The sequence below is a fragment of the Lepidochelys olivacea genome, assembly GCF_965140295.1.
Source record: "Lepidochelys olivacea isolate rLepOli2 genome assembly, chromosome: 1".
NCBI lineage: Eukaryota > Metazoa > Chordata > Testudines > Cheloniidae > Lepidochelys > Lepidochelys olivacea.
The window spans coordinates 150,142,891-150,165,789 of NC_140411.1; the positions used below are offsets into that span (position 1 = coordinate 150,142,891).

At 39.4% G+C, this 22,899-nt stretch overlaps 1 protein-coding gene across 3 annotated transcripts in view; it reads right to left on the reverse strand.

The window, feature by feature from the left end:
• The window catches only part of DMD (dystrophin), a gene marked incomplete at both ends in the record, with an annotated part of 1,846,964 nt that overhangs the window by 682,466 nt on the left and 1,141,599 nt on the right, over positions 1–22,899 (reverse strand). For all 3 annotated transcript variants that reach the window (XM_084636024.1, XM_084636023.1, XM_084636025.1), the window contains one exon: positions 19,091–19,266. In XM_084636024.1, the coding sequence (XP_084492150.1) occupies positions 19,091–19,266 (176 nt within the window). The remainder of the gene's footprint in view (positions 1–19,090; positions 19,267–22,899) is intronic.

The window sequence follows — 22,899 nt, forward strand, 5'->3', positions numbered from 1 at the left end:
GGTTGGAAGGGACCTCAGGAGGTTATCTAGTCCAACCCCCTGCTCAAAGCAGGACCAATCCCCAACTAAATCATCCCAGCCAGGGCTTTGTCAAGCCTGACCTTAAAAATATCTAAGGAAGGAGATTCCACCACCTCCCTAGGTAACGCATTCCAGTATTTCACCACCCTCCTAGTGAAAAAAAGTTTTTCCTAATATCCAACCTAAACCTTCCCCACTGCAACTTGAGACCATTACTCCTTGTTCTGTCATCAGCTACCACTGAGAACACTCTAGATCCATCCTCTTTGGAACCCCCTTACAGGTAGTTGAAAGCAGCTATCAAATCCCCCCTCATCCTTCTTTTCCACAGACTAAACAATCCCTCTCTGCACTTGTCCTTGTTGAACCTCAGATTTCTTTTCGCCCAATCCTCTAATTCGTCTAGGGCCCTCCGTATCCTATCCCTACCCTCCAGCGTACCGACCTCTCCTCCCAGTTTAGTGTCATCTGCAAACTTGCTGAGAGTGCAATCCACACCATCCTCCAGATCATTTATGAAGATATTGAACAAAACCGGCCTGAGGACCGACCCTTGGGGCACTCCGCTTGATACCAGCTGCCAACTAGACATGGAGCCATTGATCACTGCCCATTGAGCCCGACAATCTAGCCAACTTTCTATCCACCTTATAGTCCATTCATCCAGCCCATACTACTTTAACTTGCTGGGAGACTGTGTCAAAGTCAAGGAACAACACGTCCACTGCTTTCCCCTCATCCACAGAGCCAGTTATCTCGTCATAGAAGGCAATTAGATTAGTCAGGCATGACTTGCCCTTGGTGAATCCATGCTGACTGTTCCTGATCACTTTCCTCTCCTCTAAGTGCTTCAGAATTGATTCCTTGAGGACCTACTCCATGATTTTTCCAGGGACTGAGGTGAGGATGACTGGCCTGTAGTTCCCAGGATCCTCCTTCTTCCCTTTTTTAAAGATGGGCACTACATTAGCCTTTTTCCAGTCGTCTGGGACTTCCCCCGATCGCCATGAGTTTTCAAAGATAATGGCCAATGGCTCTGCAATCACATCCACCAACTCCTTTAGCACTCTCGGATGCAGCGCATCCGGCCCCATGAACTTGTGCTCTTCCAGCTTTTCTAAATAGTCCTGAACCACTTTTCTCCACAGAGGACTGGTCACCTCCTCCCCATGCTGTGCTGCCCAGTGCAGTAGTCTGGGAGCTGACCTTGTTCGTGAAGACAGACGCAAAAAAAGTACTGAGTACATTAGCTTTTTCCACATCCTCTGTCACTAGGTTGCCTCCCTCATTCAGTAAGGGGCCCACACTTTCTTTGACTTTCTTCTTGTTGCTAACATACCTGAAGAAACCCTTCTTGCTACTCTTAACATCTCTTGCTAGCTGCAACTCCAGGTGTGATTTGGCCTTCCTGATTTCACTCCTGCATGTCCCAGCAATATTTTTATACTTTTCCCTGGTCATTTGTTCAATCTTCCACTTCTTGTAAGCTTCTTTCTTGTGTTTAAGATCAGCAAGGATTTCACTGTTAAGCCAAGCTGGTCACCTGCCATATTTACTATTCTTTCTACACATCGGGATGGTTTGTCCCTGTAACCTCAAAATGGCCACCTTCTCCCACCATTCTCAATGGGACAGAAACCACAGGCTGCCCTCTCTTTTAAACAGCCACTGCCTACAGCTTGACTGCCCTAACTGGTGCTCCCCGGCTATCAGGAGATGGAGAAGAGCACTGAATAGGTGACTTGTGACAGTTTACCATCTTTGCTAAGGGCAGCCTCAGTTCCATTGAGAGCAATGGGAGAATGCAATCATTTTGGAAGAGGGCAAGTCTTTGTAACTTCCTGAAGGAGAAGATTATGTACTAGTGTGTGCCGAAGGAGAAATGCTCAGTTATAAAGAAAATCAGCCAAAAGTGACCCCTAATCTCCCGAACAAATTTATTCAAATCTTACTTACATGAGAAATGTGCATAGTCTACTTCTGTTGCTACTAAAATCATGAGACTCCCCCACACCCCAAAAGTTTAAAACCCGGTACCAAATTTCTTGAAAGATCCATTTTTAATTCAAAGTAATTTTTTGGGAAGGTATACTGACATTTCTTATACGTAATCAAGAGGTTGCCTTAGTGTGTTAAGTGCAAAACACAACTCTGCCTTAACTGTGGAGTTGCAACCAGCAAATATTCTTTCCAATTTTAAAAATGATTATTAAAGCAGAATAGAATTTGGTTTAGTGTTTCTGTTTCCCCAGACTGTTTCAGTTTTCAGCATGATGGTTACAGCCAGAAAGAAAGTCAGAAAAAGCAAAGACATGAAAGCTATTTGAAACTATGTCACGATTTATTTATGGTGAGAAGGACTTTTTAACCAGATATGTTTCCTGATGGATGAGCAAAATGGATGGTGTTTTCCTTTACAGGAGGCTTGTAAATAAGCTTTAGGCAAAAGAGACTCAACAATAAAGTGCCAGCTTCACACCATTTAACAAAAATCCCTCCAAACAATTGTTATTTAAAAATATATATCTTATATGACAAATAATTTAGAATTTGACAGATTTAAGAGTTTACGTCAAGCAAAATAAGAATACAGAAATTCCAAAAATGAATATCAGTCTCTTGGAAGCTTGGACTTATATCTAGAATGTTTTGGAAAAAATCTCCAAAATTATTCTAATCTATGAGAACGAGCCTCTTATTTTAATCCCTTCAGTTACACTTTTAGAACAATTTCTTCTCTCTTTAATTCATAGCACTCAGAAAAATGTGTTCAACTGATTTCAAGCTTCTAGCATGGATTTTTCCCCTTCACATGTCAAGACAGCTGCTTCACTGTTTTACTGTGTGGGGAAGGAAGAAAAGCAGAGTATTCCTTTTATATGATAAGGTGTAAGTCTGAAAACTGGTAGAAAGAAAACTTCTATTTGCCACCTATATAACTCATTTGTATCATCAATGGGAGAAACACAGATCAGTCACCAGTGAAAAGGTACCAACAGGGGAACTGAGTTTGAGAGTTGAATTGAAATTCCTAGTATAACAAGAGACAGGGAATCATAAAACTATACAGTATAGCCATGAAGTTTTTATAAGTCAACACTATTCATTTACAGTGAATGAAGTATTTCTATTACACGAGAGGAAGAAAGACTAAATTTTATGACATAGAACCATGGACTGCTTCAAAATGGAACCTGAGGTAGTCACCTGGTGCCTATGTACTACCTGATATACTCTACTGCCTGGCCAGTTGACATTGTCTCTCATTCACAAATGCACACCAGGTTGTTATTCTTTCACCAAGATATGCAGTATTCTTTTCTTACAAAATAGCAGTCTTATAGCAAGGAGAAACTTCTGTCACTTCACTCCTTAGCCCAGTCTCACCCTCTGAGCTTCCCTTCTGACCTACCCCTTGCTTATATCCTCCCAATTACCTCATTTGCCCAGTGATTCCAACCCAGGTGCTCATAACCCCCCAACATAATTAACTGCCACCAGCTGAGCCTGACAGTGATCAGGGTGCTGCTGATAGTGTCCTGTCACAGAGGTATAAAATTCAACAGTTTAAGAGAATTCTACTTTCCAACCAAGCTAGCAACAGTATTAAAATTGACGTTCCTTCCATCGCTGTAACACAATGCACATCCAGTTTTGCTATGACCATATACAATTTATAAGTTGAACTTGGTGTAGTAAATTTGTTTCTTTCATAGGAATTTAGGTTAATATGTTCTACTGGAGCCAATCTATATGTAGGCTTGAAAGGATTAGATTTTTACCAGTAAATGTCTATTTCGCTGTACATACACAAACTGACAAAAATATTTCCATCAATAGTAATCAAAATATACATATAGGCAAAATAACAAAAATGCTACTTGAGACATTATTAGGGTTAGATTTAAGGATATTTACTTTGTATATTTTTATATGTAATGTTGTCAATTTGTGTTGTAATGGTTATAGAGCTGTAACTTTATGAATCTCAGCATCTGCTGTTATTAAATAATTATTGTCTGACCCCTCCAATAATTTCCCACAACTGAAAATTGTACTTAGAACTCATAATTTTGCACGGCTGTGAAAATGTAAATCAATAAACATCAGTATTATCTCAGTAGTACAACACATCCAATTACAAACCCAAGTTGCTGACAGGTTGGTGCAACAGTACAACCACATGATACCCCCTAGCACCAACACTTTGGCCTCAAGCCAACTTTTCTCCACCAGTGACTGAGAAGATCACTGTGGTTCACAGATGAATCCAAGCAGATGCAGCCAGTACACAGGGGTGTGTGCGCACACACACACAGAAATCTAAATCCGTCCACCAAGAGAACAAAAACCTCTTACAGCCTTTTTACTCCTCCAACATCAATGCAGCATAATTACAGCCAGCAGAGCTAGTACACAGAGAGCCAGCTAATCAACCCATACTTCCTGGTCCATACTCTGAACCCAAGAATCTCCCCCTGTGAAACACTTCGAGAGGGAGGGGGGAATAACCCACACACAGATGTAAAAGAAACTAACAGATTAAAAAGCCTCAGTCATGACCAGCCTGCACTATCCAGCTTGCCATATCCCAGATTTTGACTCCACCACACTCTCCAGAGTTCAAGAGGCTCTGAAAAATATTATAGCCACCACCTGTAAAAGAGGTGCAAGTGTCTCCTGGAGGGTGAAAGCCAGTGAAGAACAGCTGCATCCCCTACTAATTGAAATTATAAATGTCTCCTTCAGAAAAGCACACTTGTTAAACTCCTTGAAAAATTACAACCATCCACTCAATCCTCAAGCAAAACAACATTGGATTCCCCCTGATGCTCTCTCCAGTTACTGTCCGATCTCCAACTTCCCATTCCTGGGCAAAATAATTGAGCAAGTCGTAACTACCAAGAATCCATTCTTCCTCTAAAATACAGAGTGCATATCTGGAGTAGGAAAAATCTTAATATAAAGCATACTGATGTTACCAAACAATTATGTATAACCAGCATGCATTTTCATTGCCTCCTGACAGCATAGTTTAAAAATACTTTATACTGGCATTTGTAAGTTGAAGTGTTATTTCTTTGTTTACCTACAAATTTAAGGTTTTGGTAGAATTTTATTCAAGCAAGTGGTAGTAATAATAATGAATGGGGTATTTAAAACTCTGCAACTGCAACTAAGTGCTGGACATTTTATTTTTAAAGTCATCTCAATGTATTTAGATAACAAAAACAGTGGCTTCTGTTTGAAATATTGGATAGGTAACAGTTTGCATTATAAATGTTCTTAATGCATTTTCAGGAAGTGGAATAGCAATGATCTTGGTTGTAAAAAAATACATATAGTGAAAAGGGGAACGTCAAAATGTATTAACTAAGTTCTATATAGTCAAATATTAAATCATACTTTTAGTCATTTATATAATGTACATTCACAGGTTATGTACAATATTCAATTTCCAGCAAAGACAAGAGTAGCACACTCTTTTGGCTCACCTGGTAGAACTGCTGCCTCTATATACCTCAAGTATCCTCGCTAGACTGAGTCTCGGCTGCTGTTATGTGTAAGGAACCGACATAAACCCAGCCACCACATGGAAAATTTTATCAATTTGTCAATTCTGCTTAGTGTCCAAACAGCAGTGTGTTCTGAACATAGAACAGTATGAAAATGGAGGTCAGTCATACCTTCTGTGAAGCTGAGCTGACTGGAGAGCAGCAGAAGGTGCACCACTCCATAGTTATGCATGGGTGAATGAAATGGTTAAAGTACTTTGAAACAGGAGCGAGGGCTCTTGCTGCACCAACCAAATAAGAGGGGAAGGTGAGGAAAAGTGCTTTTCTGCCAAGCAAAGGAGGGGAGTGGGCTCTCTGCTTTGAGTTCTGAAGGAAACTCTTTCCTCCTCCCTCTTTCCCACACTTCCTTTCATCAGGTTTGAATCTAGAATGGACAGTTGGCTTTCCAGGAGGCCTGCAAGTGCCTTTCTTGAGAGTATCACTGGCTACATACTGGCCGTTATCTTTGAAAACTCGTGGCGACTGGAGGAGGTTCTGGATGATTGGAAAAAGGCAAAGATAGTGCCCATCTTTAAAAAAAAAAAAGGGAAGAAGGTGAATCTGGGGACCTACAGACTGGTCACCCTCACCTCACTCCCTAGAAAAATCATGGATCAGGTCCTCAAGAAATCCATTTTGAAGCACTTGGAGGAGAGGAAGGTGATCAGGAACAGTCAACATAGATGGATTCACCAAGGGCAAGTCATGCCTGACCAACCTGATTGCCCTCTATGATGAGATAACTGGCTCTGTAGATATGGGGAAAGCAGTGGACATGATATATCTTGACTTTAGCAAAGCTTTTGATATGATATCCCACAGTATTCTTGCCAACAAGTTAAAAAAGTATGGATTGGATGAATGGACTATAAGGTGGATAGAAAGCTGGCTAGATTGTTGGGCTCAATAGGTAGTGATTAATGGCTTGATGTCTAGTTGGCAGCCAGTATCAAGCGGAGTGCCCCAAAGGCGGTATGGATTGCACCCTCAGCAAGTTTGTGGATGACGCTAAGCTGGAGGTGTAGGTAGCTACACTGGAGCATAGGGATAGGGTCCAGAGTGACCTAGACAAACTGGAGGATTGGGCCAAAAGAAATCTGACGAGGTTCAACAAGGACAAGTGCAGCGTCCTGCACTTAGGATGGAAGAATCTCATGCACTTCTACAGGCTGGGGACCGACTGGCTAAGTGGCAGTTCTGCAGAAAAGGACCTGGGGATTACAATGGACAAGAAGCTGGATATGAGTCTACAGTGTGCCCTTGTTGCCAAGAAGGCTAATGGCATGTGGGGCATTGCCAGCAGATCGAGGGAAGTGATTATTTCCCTCTATTAGGCACTGGTGAGGCCACATCTGGAATACTGCGTCCAGTTTTGGGTCCCCCACTACAGAAAGGATGTGGACAAATTGAAGAGAATCCAGTGGAGGGCAACAAAAATTATTAGGGAGCTGGGGCACGTGACTTATGAGGAGAGGCTGAGGGAACTGGGGTTATTTAGTCTGCAGAAGAGACGAGTGAGGGAGTATTTGATAGCAGCCTTCAACTACCTGAAGGAGGGTTCCAAAGAGGATGGAGCTAGGCTGTTCTCAGTGGTGGCAGATGACAGAACAAGGAACAATGGTCTCAAGTTGTAGTGGGGGAGGTCCAGGTTGGATATTAGGAAAAACTATTTCACTAGGAGGGTGGTGAAGCACCATAATGGGTTACCTAGGGAGGTGGTGGAATCAAGGCCCAGCTTGACAGAGCCCTGGCTGGGATGGTTTAGTTGGGGTTGGTCCTGCTTTCAGCAGGGGTTGGACTAGATGACCTCCTGAGGTCTCTTCCAACCCTAATCTTCGATGATTCTATGATACACCTTTCATAGAATCACGGAAGGGGGCTTCTCAGACTACTTCCCCAAATATTCAGGAAGCATTATGCTTCCCAGAGACTGAAGCAGGGCCCTGTATATTTTGCAACTGTGCAGACAATCAATTCAGTTCTTAGTTGCTCTGGCCCAAGAAAACCTTAATCTGTCTCTGTCCATGGCCATGGAATTTGATGTTTTTCCAAAATGCCATGGAACTCAGCATTTTTGCCATGAATTTGCTATTTCACTCCAGCCTGCTGCCCAACATTTTTGTGTCTTTCGGATCTACAAGAATCTATCTTCAGCTACCTCTTGCCCCAGCTTTCCACACAAGAGGGAGATAACTGGAGTACAGAGAATGCTCTCTGCACTCTTCTATGGCAACAAGTAGCAGGGTTCTGGGGGCTCTGAACTGAAGTCTAGTTTGCAGCCACAGATCAGCGAATGAGCTGTGGTTCCTAAAGAATAGATCAGCACAACTGGCCTGAAGGAGATGCACTGTTGAAGCTAGCTAGAAGCTCCTCACTTTCCCTAGTGCAGGCGGTGGTGGGGAAGGAGGTTTTGAACTAGGCTTCCTGGATGACAGCCCAGGAGACAAGGCCATGGAGTAAAGTTGGCCCCCCTGGAAAGCACAGTGAAAAATAAAATCCCTGAAAATAATTATTGACAAAATTTACATCAAACTAGTATTTTCAATTATGAGCCAGAGTTGAGAGACTTTGATTAGGAGCTGGAGGCTAGAAAGGAAACATCACAATAAATTAACATTGCGGAAGGCATTTACGGATTGCTGCCAGGGAACATTGTGTCACAGAACAAAAAGGTGTCTAGGTATAATGCATCCAGCCACCTCATCATTAGGCCACTAGCACTGATCCTACAAGCATCAGAGACACCCTTAACTGCTGTGGGTGTGCAATTATGCGTCCCACAAACAGGCATGTAAGGGAAAGATAGGGTTCCTCATACCCTCTTGTCCTTCTAGCATCCCTCCATTACAGATGGAGGCATAATTTTGCCCATTATAGACAATGATTTACATCTCTGTAAACTGATTCAAGAGAGGTTTTCATAGTACTTACTCACACTAAATCGTACAGGGCCAATTCTGAACTCAGATACAAACATAAAGTGCTCAGAACCATTGCTACAAGTTGAAAATATATATTTGACAGCAGAATTAAGCCTTATTTTGCCTCACCGAGTGATTCTGACTCCTTTCTCAAGCTCACTCAAGTCAACAGAAGAACTTCTACTGACCTAATTGGGCTTTGGATCAGGCCCATATTGACCTCAACATGGACTTTCTTCTGGTACGATATTCTGTATCAAATATCACCAAGCAACACAGTTTCTAGAGGAGAATACTGCAACCATAGAATGCATTACTTTCCTTCAAATGGTAGTTTTGTGTTATGATTGCCATTTGCTATAATTGCTGAATAGAGCAAAACGATTTGTAATGAAACAGGTGAAACTATCACAGCCATCTAGCACACACAAAAAGATACTTCATAATGAAAAAAATTCTCAATTAGTAAAATTTTCATTTCTCACATTATGCTTTGCCTTGAAGCTAAAACATTTACTATTGTGTTTTACAGTACAGCATTTAATTAGATTGCAGTGAAACAAAGATTCTATAGCTATTTACAAAATGAAAATTTGAAATGGTCATTATTAGACGGTGGTAACTTTTAACCTTGTTTCACTTTTTTACTTTTGCAATTTATTAGGAAGGGCAAATTATTTAATCAGCAAGGTAATCAAATGTCAACAGGAATTCAATGCCAGTCAGTGGCATATGCCTTAGGGACAGGAATATGCTTGTAGACAACTGGAATTTTTGAGACTCCAGAGGCCAAAATTAAACCTTGGAGCAATAAACAGCAAGTGAGCTTGGAGTTAGCACTGCAGAACACTATCAAAAGAAGTGTTATTTCTGACAAGGGCCAAACACTGTGTAGCACTGGTGGGTGCTTTTGCATGTTCTCCAAACCTTACACAGATCTTTCAGTGCAGTTCAGTACTGACCTGCCATAGCCCTGCTCTTCCAAAAGTTGCTGCTCTACTAAGCAGAAGTTAGTTTTGCTATATTGGAACTAATGGGGATTGTTTTTTGATTTGAAAACTGGCAAATCTTGAATAACATTTAAACTTGAATAGCAATCCCATTTTAACTTGTGATATCTGACAGATGCAAGTCTCTGCATGTGAAATACTTTCTTTGCCACCTCGCTCTCAAATATTTTAAACAAAGAGGATCCAAAATAAATTACTCTAATAATGTCACAAATGTCTGATTCCAATGTCAAAGAAAGAAAAAAATGGTCAAAATGAGTGTGAAAGTTAACAAAAATATTAATTAAAATTACAATAAATATAATGATCGGGAATTTGCCAGGATGATAAAGTGAGAGATGAAAATCCTGCATTTAGCTACAGAACACAGACAATAGCAATGCAAAGTTCCTCTCATACCAACTCTCCGGTATGCTTCTCTCCTGACTAAGCTGATCAGTTGTAGGTGTGAGAGAGTAAAATGTCTGTGTTTATTCAACACTTTAGGGAAAGATGTGGTCTGAGCACAGAACTAGAATGACTGAAACACTGAAGGCTTTGTCTCCAACTTTATTCATATCTTTGGGGAAGACATTTCCTTTCCCTCTCTGTCTCAGTTTCCTTGTCTGAGGGTAGTACTAACTTACCTCCCAGGAATCTTGTGATTTTTAATTTTTGGAAAGTTCTTTAAAGAAGAAAAATACTATCTCGGAACAAGATATAAAAAATCACCAGTTCAGTGCTCTTTGTGGTTGATGTGGACACTAGGAAACTGAATTGTGACTCATTTCTCACAGTTTAAACAGGCAGCATATAAGAAAATTTTAGCCCACCAGTAACTGGCTGCCTAATGAAAACCTTTGATCCCATGTGACTCACATTGGCCATCTCATCTAGTTCACAAAATTTATTTCCAATAATAGAAAAACAACAGCAGCATTCACCAGCAGACTGAGAGCATGAAAACAATTTTGAAATTAAATCTATTTTATCTTGAATGTTTGGCTTTTCCAAAGAACAAGAATTCTAGAGCATGCTGTGCTGGTCCCAGGATATTATTTTGTCTCTCTCACCAAAAGAATTTGGTCTAATAAAAGGTATAATCCTCATCCACCTTTTCTCTTTAATTCTAGAGCAATAATTTCTGTGCTATTCATCACTGATACTGAATTCTAATATGGAAATAGGTCTATATGGTTTCATATATACTCTGATTTATATATATGAAATCTACACATGCAAATATTTACTGGGCACAGGTGCCAACTTTTGTTTGTTGGTTGGTTGTTTTAAACTTATCAACAAATTACTCTGAAATAATTAACTAGAAATTAAACACGCACTAGACTACTGCCAAACTGCTGTGAAGAAGAAAAGAACATGGGGAGATAAAAGTAGTGGGGGGGGGAGAATACATAAAATTAAGCAAATGGTGAGTGGCATGTATAGCAGAGTAAACCAATTAGTTTGTTGAATGGAAGAGAAAGAAAACAGAAAGGACCAGAATTCACAGCAGCATTCCTGTCAGGTGGCATTAAAGGAGTGGAATTTCCTTGTATCCCGGAATTCCCTTAAAGTGGGGGAGTCCCAGTGGATGCAGAGCAGGTGTAGTGAAAGTCATGAGACAAACACCTCTCTTGAACCATGCTGCCATTTTAACCATCCACCATGCTTTGATAAAATACGTACATTTTGCTGTGGAAAAATTAAAACCTCTTGAGAGTACAACTATTGCACTTGAGTGTATCTTAAAATATTTAAGAGATGTCAACCTCATAGCAGAGGCAACAATTGGCATGAGTTCCCCCCATCCCCCACCCCCGGTTACCTTTTTTGGAGTCTGCTACATCCTTTTTATTTAATGTTTAAAACTTTTCCAAAGCATAAAGCTGAAGGAAATGTTTTTACTTTCTGATTCCACATTGTCCATGGCTGCTCTATTTTAAATATTTAAGTATCAAAAGATTCAATTTTACTATCTGTACAAACAATATGTAATTCTTCCAGCATAATCAGTTTTTCAACAATGCTTTAATGAATATTTACATTATGCATAATACATACACACACAGTTTTCAGAATCCAAATAAAAAATAATTAGGTTCCATGAGCTCTTTTTATTTATGTTACTCAGGGTCAGTAAGTAGTTATCGATTTAATAGGTAGGTTCACTGGAATTAATGGGACTTGCAGGTGTTCAAAACTTCTCAAAATTTGTCTTTGGTCTGCTAAAACATTAATTTAATCATAAAGCATTCCTTATATTAACTGGAACAGCTAATCACATACAGGAAGTTATAACTCTATGGAAGTTTGTGACTTCTAAACTAATGAACAGGTATATTATAGCAATTACTTTTAGGGTGACAGAACCAAGTGCATGTAATTCTATATTAATGTTATCTTACACTTATAGACCACCTTAGTTCCCAAAGGGTCTTTAAAGGGCTTTACAGATAACACATTGCCTATTTCATTCACCACTGAAATGTAGCCACTTTGCGTGATGGAAGACAACAACCAAACTATACAAGAGATGCACAGAATTTCGTACCCATTTGAAACTGCAAAGGGAGTATTAGGTAGGTAGAATGCAATTACCTGAGTTGGAAGTTAGCCGAGACATTGGAGCTAACACTTCTACTCTTGGTTTTGTTTTGGGATTTTTAATGATTCCTAGCAATGAAGACATGGATTTTAAATGTCACCTGTAACAATACTTCCAGCTGTATAGCATCATGTAGGACCATTCAGAGACACTAGTTCAGAGCCAATTCAAAACGAAAAGTGTTGCTTACTGAGTCACCAACCAGGTTATTACAGCACCCAAGTGTTTCTGGCATCCATCTCCCTGCCAACGAAGGATTGTTCACTACAATACATTTTCAAGTGCTTTATCCAATCTAGTCTGTAATACCACCAATTCCACTGGGAGACTTCCTTAGCCTAATCCATTTCTGTTAGGAACATTTTCCCTGCTACTCAGCATAAATTTGTCCTAACTTTTCCCTATTTTGTCTACAAATCTCTCTACTTCTTCCTTGGTTTTACTACATATTCATACATTTGTACACTTCATCACATTTCTTCCCAACTGCCCTCTGCTGCCATTCATAACTTAACCAAGGTATATACATTTTTCCTCATAAAAGAAAATTCCTTGAGACCTCAGCATTTTTATTGCTCTTCTCTTAACTTCCCTCAATTTGGCAATATGTTTCTAGTAAACTCGTGTCCAGAAATGAATGTATACCCCACGCTTGTATAAGAAGGGAGTATTACCCTGTAATTGAAAAATGACCACACTGCAGCTGTAGTACAAAATTATTATGACCCTTTCTGTAGCCATATAATATTGAAAAGCCTTGCTTCTTGTCATAAACTCTCACCCTTTGGTCTTCTACGACTTTACCCATTTCTGGGTTTATCTCAGCTATATTACCTGGAATTGTCCAAATTAAATCTCATTTTGTTTCTTTCTCTTCATGTTTTTAAATCACATAGGGCCCTTGGTATTATTTCACTGACTGCATGTAGATTTGAAACATTTACCCACTTTAAAATCATAGGCAAATATAATTCATGTGCTCCCTCTTCTATGAATGTGCTCCCTTATCCTTTATGAATAAAGAAATTAAAACTGGATGAAATCCAATCTCTAGTGGTACCATTCTATGTACCTTCCACACACTGCTGGCTGTCATTGTCCTGATATCATTGTCTTTTTGTTAGGTTTTTTTTTATACACATTAATATTCTTTTCCAATTATATGTGTATTTATTTTTCAGTTACTGTTTTGAGAAACAGTATCAAATGCTTTGTTAAAAATAAAAACATATTACATCTCCAACTTTCTGCATCATTCACTAACTTGGTACCAGTTTCATGGTGAGATGGAAATTCATTGTGAACAGCATCAAGTACTTAAAGGTTCTACCTACACATAGAGTGTTCATGAATATTTTTGTGGAAATCTGTAGCCAGAAGAGAATAGCAGCTCTGGACTTGTGCTGGTGACTCATCACTATCTTTGCATTCCCAATGCTATTCTAGTGTTGGCTCTATTTTCTAAACCAACTGTTTATTATGTATCTAGCATTTGCTGCTACAGGGATTTCTGGGAGTAGAGAAAGGGGGCATTAGATTCCTTGATACCTGTTATTTTTTTGGTGAAATTTTATTGAGCATTTGATGAACCATCAAAACAGTAATATGAAAGTTTAGGGAAAATATTTACTGAAAGATCAAGGAATTCCCTCTCCCCTCTCTTTTTCTAAACAATATGCAAATATAATCTCTCTCTAATTTGAGTAAGAACCTTTAAACAAAATAATTAAACTACAAAATATCACATATACCCTGGAGAAGCCAATCATGACCAGTAAATAATGGCAAGTTTAGCTACAGTGCTATATGCATATGCATTTCAAATTTAAATCAGTGAGATTTCTTTTCTAATTAATTACTCTAAGAAATCTGTGCATGCTTATCACTGCATATTTGCCCAACAGTCATAAACAAAGAAAATAAAATTAAATATGTATACATCATTTTTTTCTGGGAGGTAAAAGAAATACTAAAAAAACACAGTAAGTTAGCTGTACTGCAACTGCGTCGTCTATGAGCCAACTTTTGATTTTTAAAGAGAAGTTAATAACAGGTTTCAATATATTGAGAGCTCAGGTGAAAGACTAATGAAAGGTAGCTAACGTATTGTAGCTAAAGCGATACTATAATGAAAGTTGAGTATAAAAATATGAAAAATAGAACAGTTAATTTATAATAACCATATATAATTTTAGAGTTAGAGCATAAAAGCTTTTGTTTGTATACCCCAGGAAACCAAACACTTTATATATTCAAAAGCACCCTGCTAAATAGAGTTAGTTGCTGTGCAATTCTTTGCATAGATATTTCAAACTAACTTGAGCTCAAAATAGATACCAAGCAGGTTTAAGCTTGTTCCAAGTGCAAATCATTTGGAATTAAAATAATAAGAAATGTTCTTCAGCTCAATAGAACAATTTTTTTGTTGTCAGTGGCAGGGTTTTTTTAAAGTCAAAATCTAGCAATTAAAAATATAAACTGATTACTTTTGAAACAGCTAGAAATTCTATTTTCCATCAAGTATACTTGATGATGCTGGGTCATCAATCCTCCTTTTCCGATCATCCAACTATAAGACTGATTCTGAAATTAAATATTACACACGTACTCTCTGATTCATTGGATAAGTATAGGTATGCCACAAACATTAAAAAGGCATACACGCTCTTCAAAACAAAAAGTTTTGCAGTTTTTAACCAATAAGAATGTAACTGAATCCGCAATCTGCTAGGCAGAGTTTATCGCTTTTTCAATCCAACCATAGAGAGGTTAATATATGCTTAACAAAAATCTCAATGTTTTCATCACCCTTTTGACTGTTAAGAAGCTTTCATTTGAAGACAAAAATTTAAATACTAAATAAACTTTCAATTACGTTCATACTTCGTAGAGAGACAGACATTCCAAAAAAGCAACAGAAAAACATATTGAGTTTGGGTGCAATTTTTTGTTGTTGTTGGGGTTTTGGGTCTTTCTGTCTTTTGAAAATGAAATTTTTACAACACTGAATAATAAACTTTGCAATGTTTTAATACACACAGACATTCTTAGGCCATGTCTACACTATGGGCACTACAGTGGCACAGCTACTGCGCTGTAGCTATCCTGCTGTGGTGCTATAATGCAGATGCCTCCTATAGTGACAGAAAGGGTTTTTCTCATATTGTAGGTTGTCACAGTTCAGGGCAACTGCAGCCATATTCCCTCCTCATGGCCTGGCAATGGTACCAACTCAAAGGCTTCCAGCTCCCCCATTGCCTCCCATCTTAGGCAGATACCTTCATCTCTCCCCCTCTTGACCAGGGTATTTCCAGCCAGCAAGTTTCCTGCCTACGCTGTGAATTCCACAGAAAAGTCCAACTGTCTAAGCAGCCAATCTCTCGGCTTTGCTTTCTCTTTGAAAGTTGTGAACAGGGTAATTATTCACTGTTTTAAGTTACCACACAGCTCTTTCTAAGAAAGCACATTTATTCTTAAGGTAGAAACTTTATAGAAACAACATATTAAAGACAATAAAAAAATTATATGCATGCTAATAAGCTTACCACAGATTACTCCCTTCTCTCTTCTGCACAAAAGCGCTGGTTGGTGTCAGTCCTTCCAACCCTTCCCTAAGGATTGGGTCCTTCCCCTTGGGCAGAAGGTCCTATCCATTTGCTGGACTAGAACAAAGGCTCTGAGTCAATTTAAACTCAGGCTATTTATACCAAAGTCCTTTCTTTGTTTCTCTTGGTTCTTTACAGAATCCAGCTGGACCCAGTATATGCAGACCCCCCCAGCAGGTGATACCTCTCTGGAGGTGTTACAACCTGAGTGAATTTTATTAATCACCTCCACTTAGTTCCTGCAGGGGGTGTTGTTACCCTCTCACATGTTATTAAAGGAAATTGCCATATCTGTCACATCTCCCCAGGCAGCAGTAGCTAGGCTGATAGAAGAATTCTTCCATACACCTAGTTGTGTCTATACTGGGGGTGTGGTCAGCTTAACTACAATGCTCAGGAATGTGAATTTTTCACACCCCTGAGCACTATAGCTATGTTGACCTAACTTTTAGGTGTAGACCAAGCCTTAGTTTATACTATGTCTAAGCAATTAAACAAGGGTTTTTTTTTTAATTAAAGGATACTCTATATTCTGAGAACTGAAGTGAAATTGCAGAACACACACATTATTATGTCATCATGACAAATATGTGAATGCTCTTACATATTTGTTAACATTGTGCATTGGCCTGCCATTGCAATGTATGCATATTTTGGGTTAAGTGCTTCTCAAAAGAGGACTGTCTGGGATGGATCAGGCAGGAAGGAGGAGGTGGCTCAAGATGGTCTGCTAACAGCTTCCACTTTAGATGGTTAAGTGACAATGCCTGAACAATTAGCTCTAATGACTCTCTTGTTCCTCAAGCCAGCATAAAGAACAGATTTGACCACGAAGGACCAAAACCCAACAGCACATGGGGAAAACTCCTGTAGAATAAAGAACACTTACAAGGTTTGAAAAGACTGTCTTGAGGGTGCAGATTGAGACACACTCAAAGGGTATGTCTACACTGCAGCTGGGAGGTAATGCCCAGCTCGGGTAGATACACATACACACTAGCTATGCTCAAGCCATCCTGCTAGAAGTAGCAGAATGGCTAGCTGCCCAAATACAGCCCATCTGAGATCCTAAATACATACTCACATTGGTAGTCTAAGCCACCATTTATGCTGCTGCAGCCAGATTGCTATTTTGAGTGCAGTAGCTTGAGCGAAGCTACAGCATGTATGTCTACTTAAACTGGGAATTACACCTCGTATCCACAGAGTAGTCATATCCAAAACACAGGAACCGGCAGGGGTGCCGGAAGGATCCTGGGATATAGTACTTTAGGTAAGATAGATCTGTGATCCATTTTTTTTAATCTTTTTTTTTTTCATCTAATGCTTTGTTCTAACCCCTGAACAGAGATATTTTGCTTTAAGAAGGCTGTTGGTCAATTTATCACTGGTCATTTGTCTCTGAAGGGAGGAAATGCAGGTGCCAAAAACCCAGTCAGACTCACAGAATGGTAAGTGGCAGGTATACACAGGGTAGATTGACCCAGGTCCCGGTTTTAGAGTAGGATCCTACACAGGGACAGGTAAGGGCAGGGAGCCCAAGACGTGAGCTGGATAAACTCAGAGAGACCAAAAAAGGGACAAAAATCCAGCTAGCCCTTCAACTGTGACAGTCATTAATGACATTACCGTAACGGACAGGAATTCCTACCAGTTTGAGACAGTACTATCTTTTCTCACTATATGCCAATGCCTTTTTTCCTGTTTAGTTCACTAGGATTATTTGTACTTAAAATACCCAACTGGTTAGCTAGAAAAAAACAAAACAAAACACATCAAAGCTAGAACAAGTGTACTGCTGCTTTTTCTGGTTAATGCAATGTAGCTCATTTAGGGAATAGGACTGTGTTATTCTCAATTAGCAGATTGTTGGTCTTATTCTTCTTTACTAGAGAGAATGTGCAAGGAAATTCAATAATGCAGTGCACCACAGAGAGAGCCTGAAGCCAAAGTGGCATTCAGATACACACATTTGTAGCTATGAAATAAAAAAGATGGAGATGCAAGTGCTGTACTACCGCTGACCAGAACTGGGACAGAATTCACATTCTTGGTCAACGCTAAATCCCCAAACCTCCTTTTACGTGCTGCAGCAGCAGCATACAGAGCTAGTAACATGACATTATTGTTTCCTTCGTGTTAGCACTTACATAAGAGGCAAGGGTTTGGAAATACAGCTGGGTTTCAGTGGTGCAAAAGAATAGTTTTTAGTGTGATAAATAAAGGCCAAGCTCTCCCTGGTGTAACAAGAAACATTAGCATCAACACCTGGAAACACAACAGAAAGAACCATTTAAAGCCATCCAACTGCAGCAGTCTACTCTTGGCATTCTCATCTTTTAATACATTCCAAGGGAGAGTTTAATGATAATTAAAGTCAACAATAACCTTTCAGGATTCCCACCTCACTCCCTTTTGGATGTGAACATCTTTACAGTTCCTCCCTCTCCACAATTCTAAACTGAAAAAGGGTAGTCCTTAGGGTAACAACGAGACATTTAAAGAGGTGAACAAACTGTTGCACACTATTGGTCTTCCTCCTAAATACTGTATTCACTATTATACCTTATTCATGAGATACTCATTTCTGAAAAAGCATATGAATGAAGGTTGGCAACAAAACTACTGTATTTGAAAGAAGCTCTGGTAGGTCAATTTCGGTCCTACATTTAAGTTTAGAAAAAAAGAACAAGCTTTTATAAAACCCAATATCAATAGAAATGTTTGTAATTTTTTTTAATTCAAAGTAAATCCTTTCTTGTAAAAGGAAAAACACTCTCCCTGTAATATTTGGAACTCAAATACTGCAGCATCATGTTAGTGCAGGAGAATGAAAAACTGACTGTACACAGCCTATAAATGACAGTTAAACTGACTAATCCATTCTCTTTATCGAAGCGGAGCGAAATGCCCAAAGTAAACACATATCATACATGGTGAAAAGTAAATAATATTGTTAAAATGATTTCCTAAAATGCCATTAGTGCCACAGTTACAGAAACCTTTTTTAATATACAATTTTAATGATACATTATCAGGTAAAAAGTTACTTTAAAATGTTTGTTAAAATGTGAGCTCAGGTGTAAATTACCTATGAAAAACATCATTCTGTTGTTCAGCTTTTCTAAAAACAATATCATATTTATGGTGTTTTTTAAAACATTAGCAGTGGGAAGTATGAGGACATTTATTTATGTGGGGCGGGAGAGGGGTGTAAGAGACCGGGTAGAAACAAAGAATTGGACAAGTAAACGAGGATGTTGTGTTTAATCATGGATAGTTAAATATTAATATTTAAGGAACAGTCCAATGGGTTCCTTGCAATGTTATTGTCAAAAGAAAATCTGAAATAACCAGAAATGATTTCAGACCATCCATGTTCTTAACCTACCTCTTTCTTCTCTCTGCCAGCTGCCTGCAGACTTCCTCCCACCGAAAATTCAGGCTACCCAGCTTTTCCCTAAGAACATTAGCATCTGCTGTTGATGACTGCTCAATAATTTCTTCAGCAGTTATATTTAATGTTCTGATAACAGTTTGCTGTCGTCCGATGCCATCATGGAGCTCCTGTAAAATATATATATATTTTTAAATGTCAAAAATGAAGAATCATATCCTTTTATTCAAGCATGGATCAAAAATGCTTTACCAACTACAGGTCTGGTAGCAAGAGCTCTGTGGGAAAGTTTTTCTCTACTCTGAATCCCAAATGCAATACATTCAAAAGGCGATAAGACAGAAAGGCAGCTTTTATGTTTTTGTAACAAGCACCTTTTCAGCTCAGCTTCTGTCTCTTTTTTTTTTTTTTTGGTGGGGGGAGGAGATATTCTAGCCTGCTAGAGAATGTTATAATGTTCTACAGATCCATTAGTGGGAAATCCTCTTGAATAAATTCAATAGTGTCCCCACAGAGATGTACCATATATAATAGTGTACAAAATGTTGTAAAATGTGAAAGCAAACAAAGTATTTTGGTTTTCCATTAACTGTCAATAAAAGTAGTGAAAAGGTACATTGACAGAAACAAGGAGACTGCTAATTTATACATCTGAAGTACTTTTCCAAATCCCTCTCTGGAATAGATCCACTCCTAGTTGTGAGAGGCTTGATAATCAACTACCCTACACTTCTGAGAAAAAATAAACTTCTGATAAAATCCTTACTTATCTCACTTCTGTCTACATACTGTGAACTGCAGAACTACTGAAAATACAACCAAACATTGCTGATGGGCAGTTTTCTACTCTTCACTAAAGGCACTCCGATTAATTTCCTATATCTCTTTCATTACTGGAATTCCAGTTTTCCATTTGTTATCTTAATTCATCATTAGCAGTAACAATCTTGAAATGTAACAAACTTCCACACTACACAGCCATTAAACCAGATATGAAAAGGGACAATTAGAGCCATGTATATAGTTAGGGAATGTAATTTTTTATCGGTAAAAAGATCAAATTAATTTTGTATCTTTATTTATTCATGGAACAAGACTGACCTTTTCTTCTATAACTCTCAGAATTTATAAGCATGTAACTGTGAAATGGAGATGTTAAACTTTTTACTGCTAAAATAAACTCAAACTGAAAGAAGGAACTTGTTTTGAACTCTACCTTTGTTTTTTGTTTTTTTTGTGGGGCTCCCAACCTCTACAAAATAATAGAGTCCAGGTACAAAACAGTGTACAGTAGAACCCTGATTTTATGATATTGGTTATATGAACCATTGTTCCTGGCAGGAGGGGGAAAAAAAGAAAAGAAAAAAAAACAACCCACATAACGACAGTGATGTTGATGAAGAACAAGTCAACATCTCTTCACATTCCAATGCCTTCAGCGCACTGGAAATTGCTTTGCTGTGATTTGAAGGACAAGAGAAAAAAGTGATGCAATGCACTGCACCATACTACAACTTAAACACAATACCTAAAATAATGTTGAGGTGTTGGATTTAACAAACTTTTTTAGAGTTTGAAATCCTTAATCCCAAATTAGTTTGTGAAAAGGTGTTCTACTGTATTTCAATTTAAAATTCTGAATATTTATATTCTCTTGTAGCAGAAAACTGACAAATTAGCAAATCCTTTTTTGGACCAATGCTATATATACTCTTGTTTTCCCGCTCCTGAACTGCTCTCTCTGGTCTTTGTTGCAGCACTCCTGCTTCCAACATTAGGAACGTCTCCCTTGAAGGCGGGGGAAAGGGGGTTGTCTCCTCACTGTTCCAGATATTAGGAAGCTCACTGCCATACCCCACCCTCTTTAGGAGATGCTTTCCCCTAATTCTGCTATCAATTCCAGTTTATTAGGGAAACAGATCTCCTGTTGATTGAGTACCTGAATTGGGCACCAACCAAGTTGGGACAATGTGAATTTTACAACCTAACCTACTCACCAGGTCCCCCTGGGCTGCTGAAAGAAAGGTGAAAAAAACCCATCCTGTCCCAACGAATCAGGCAATGTGGGAAAGATTCCTTCACAGTCCCTAAAGGGCAACTAGCATGATACCTACAGCAAGGCCCTAAAACTCAACCCCATTCTAATCCCAAAGAAGGGAAGGGGGGACTTTTTTCCCGGCACAGAATGGTGCCCCAGGCCGGGGGGAGGGCTTATAAGCCCTCCCTACTTAACCGTATGGGAGCCACTGAGCATAAGGCATATACTGCTCCTTTCTGTCCAACCGATCAGATACAGAGCCCTCCTCCTCAAGTCCACTAGGAGGATAAGCACCTATGAGGAGGGTGTGTGTGTGCAATCTTTAGAGGAGTTAAGAGTTTTCTTTCTCCTGGAACCAAATGAAGCCTGTGTGGGTGTCTCCTGGAGGTGGAGCCTCCAGAACAGGAATGAGGCACAACAGTGTGACAGCCTGAAGTCTGGTCTACTCTAGAAAATTAGGTCAGTTTAATTAACTATGACAGTCAGAGGTGTGAAAAATTCACATCCCTGAGCAGTACTGCTAAGCTGACCTAAGTCCCTGTGTAGACAGCACTAGGTCAATGCCTCTGTCATAAATATAAAGGGAAGGGTAAACCCCTTTGAAATCCCTCCTGGCCAGGGGAAAGCTCCTCTCACCTGTAAAGGGTTAAGAAGCTAAAGGTAACCTCGCTGGCACCTGACCAAAATGACCAATGAGGAGACAAGATACTTTCAAAAGCTGGGAGGAGGGAGAGAAACAAAGGGTCTGTGTCTGTCTGTATGCTGGTTTCTGCCAGGGACAGAACAGGAATGGAGTCTTAGAACTTTTAGTAAGTAATCTAGCTAGGTATGTGTTAGATTATGATTTCTTTAAATGGCTGAGAAAAGAATTGTGCTGAATAGAATAACTATTTCTGTCTGTGTATCTTTTTTGTAACTTAAGGTTTTGCCTAGAGGGGTTCTCTATGTTTTTGAATCTAATTACCCTGTAAGATATCTACCATCCTGATTTTACAGGGGGGATTTCTTTATTTCTATTTACTTCTATTTTTATTAAAAGTCTTCTTGTAAGAAAACTGAATGCTTTTTCATTGTTCTCAGATCCAAGGGTTTGGGTCTGTGGTCACCTATGCAAATTGGTGAGGCTTTTTATCCAACATTTCCCAGGAAAGGGGGGGTGCAAGTGTTGGGAGGATTGTTCATTGTTCTTAAGATCCAAGGGTCTGGGTCTGTAGTCACCTAGGCAAATTGGTGAGGCTTTTTACCAAACCTTGTCCAGGAAGTGGGGTGCAAGGTTTTGGGAAGTATTTTGGGGGGAAGATGTTTCCAAACAGCTCTTCCCCAGTAACCAGTATTAGTTTGGTGGTGGTAGCGGCCAGTTCAAGGACAACGGGTGGAATATTTTGTACCTTGGGGAAGTTTTGACCTAAGCTGGTAAAGATAAGCTTAGGAGGTTTTTCATGCAGGTCCCCACATCTGTACCCTAGAGTTCAGAGTTGGGGAGGAACCTTGACAGCCTCTTAGCGAGATGGATTAACTACAGCAATGGGCATAGGTAGTGTCCACACTGAATGCTACAGCGGCACATCTGTGTCACTGTAGCATCTTAAGCATAGACAGGAGCTCAGGAAGCTTTCATAGCCACTATCCATGTGGTAACATCTGTGGGGAAACAAAGGACTTTATTCTCCAAGAATGTTATTTGGACACAGTGACAGTTCTCGGGGTACCCAGGACTGCAAGTCACCTTCTTACCCCCTGCCTCCAGCAAGAGGTAGTCTTCTTG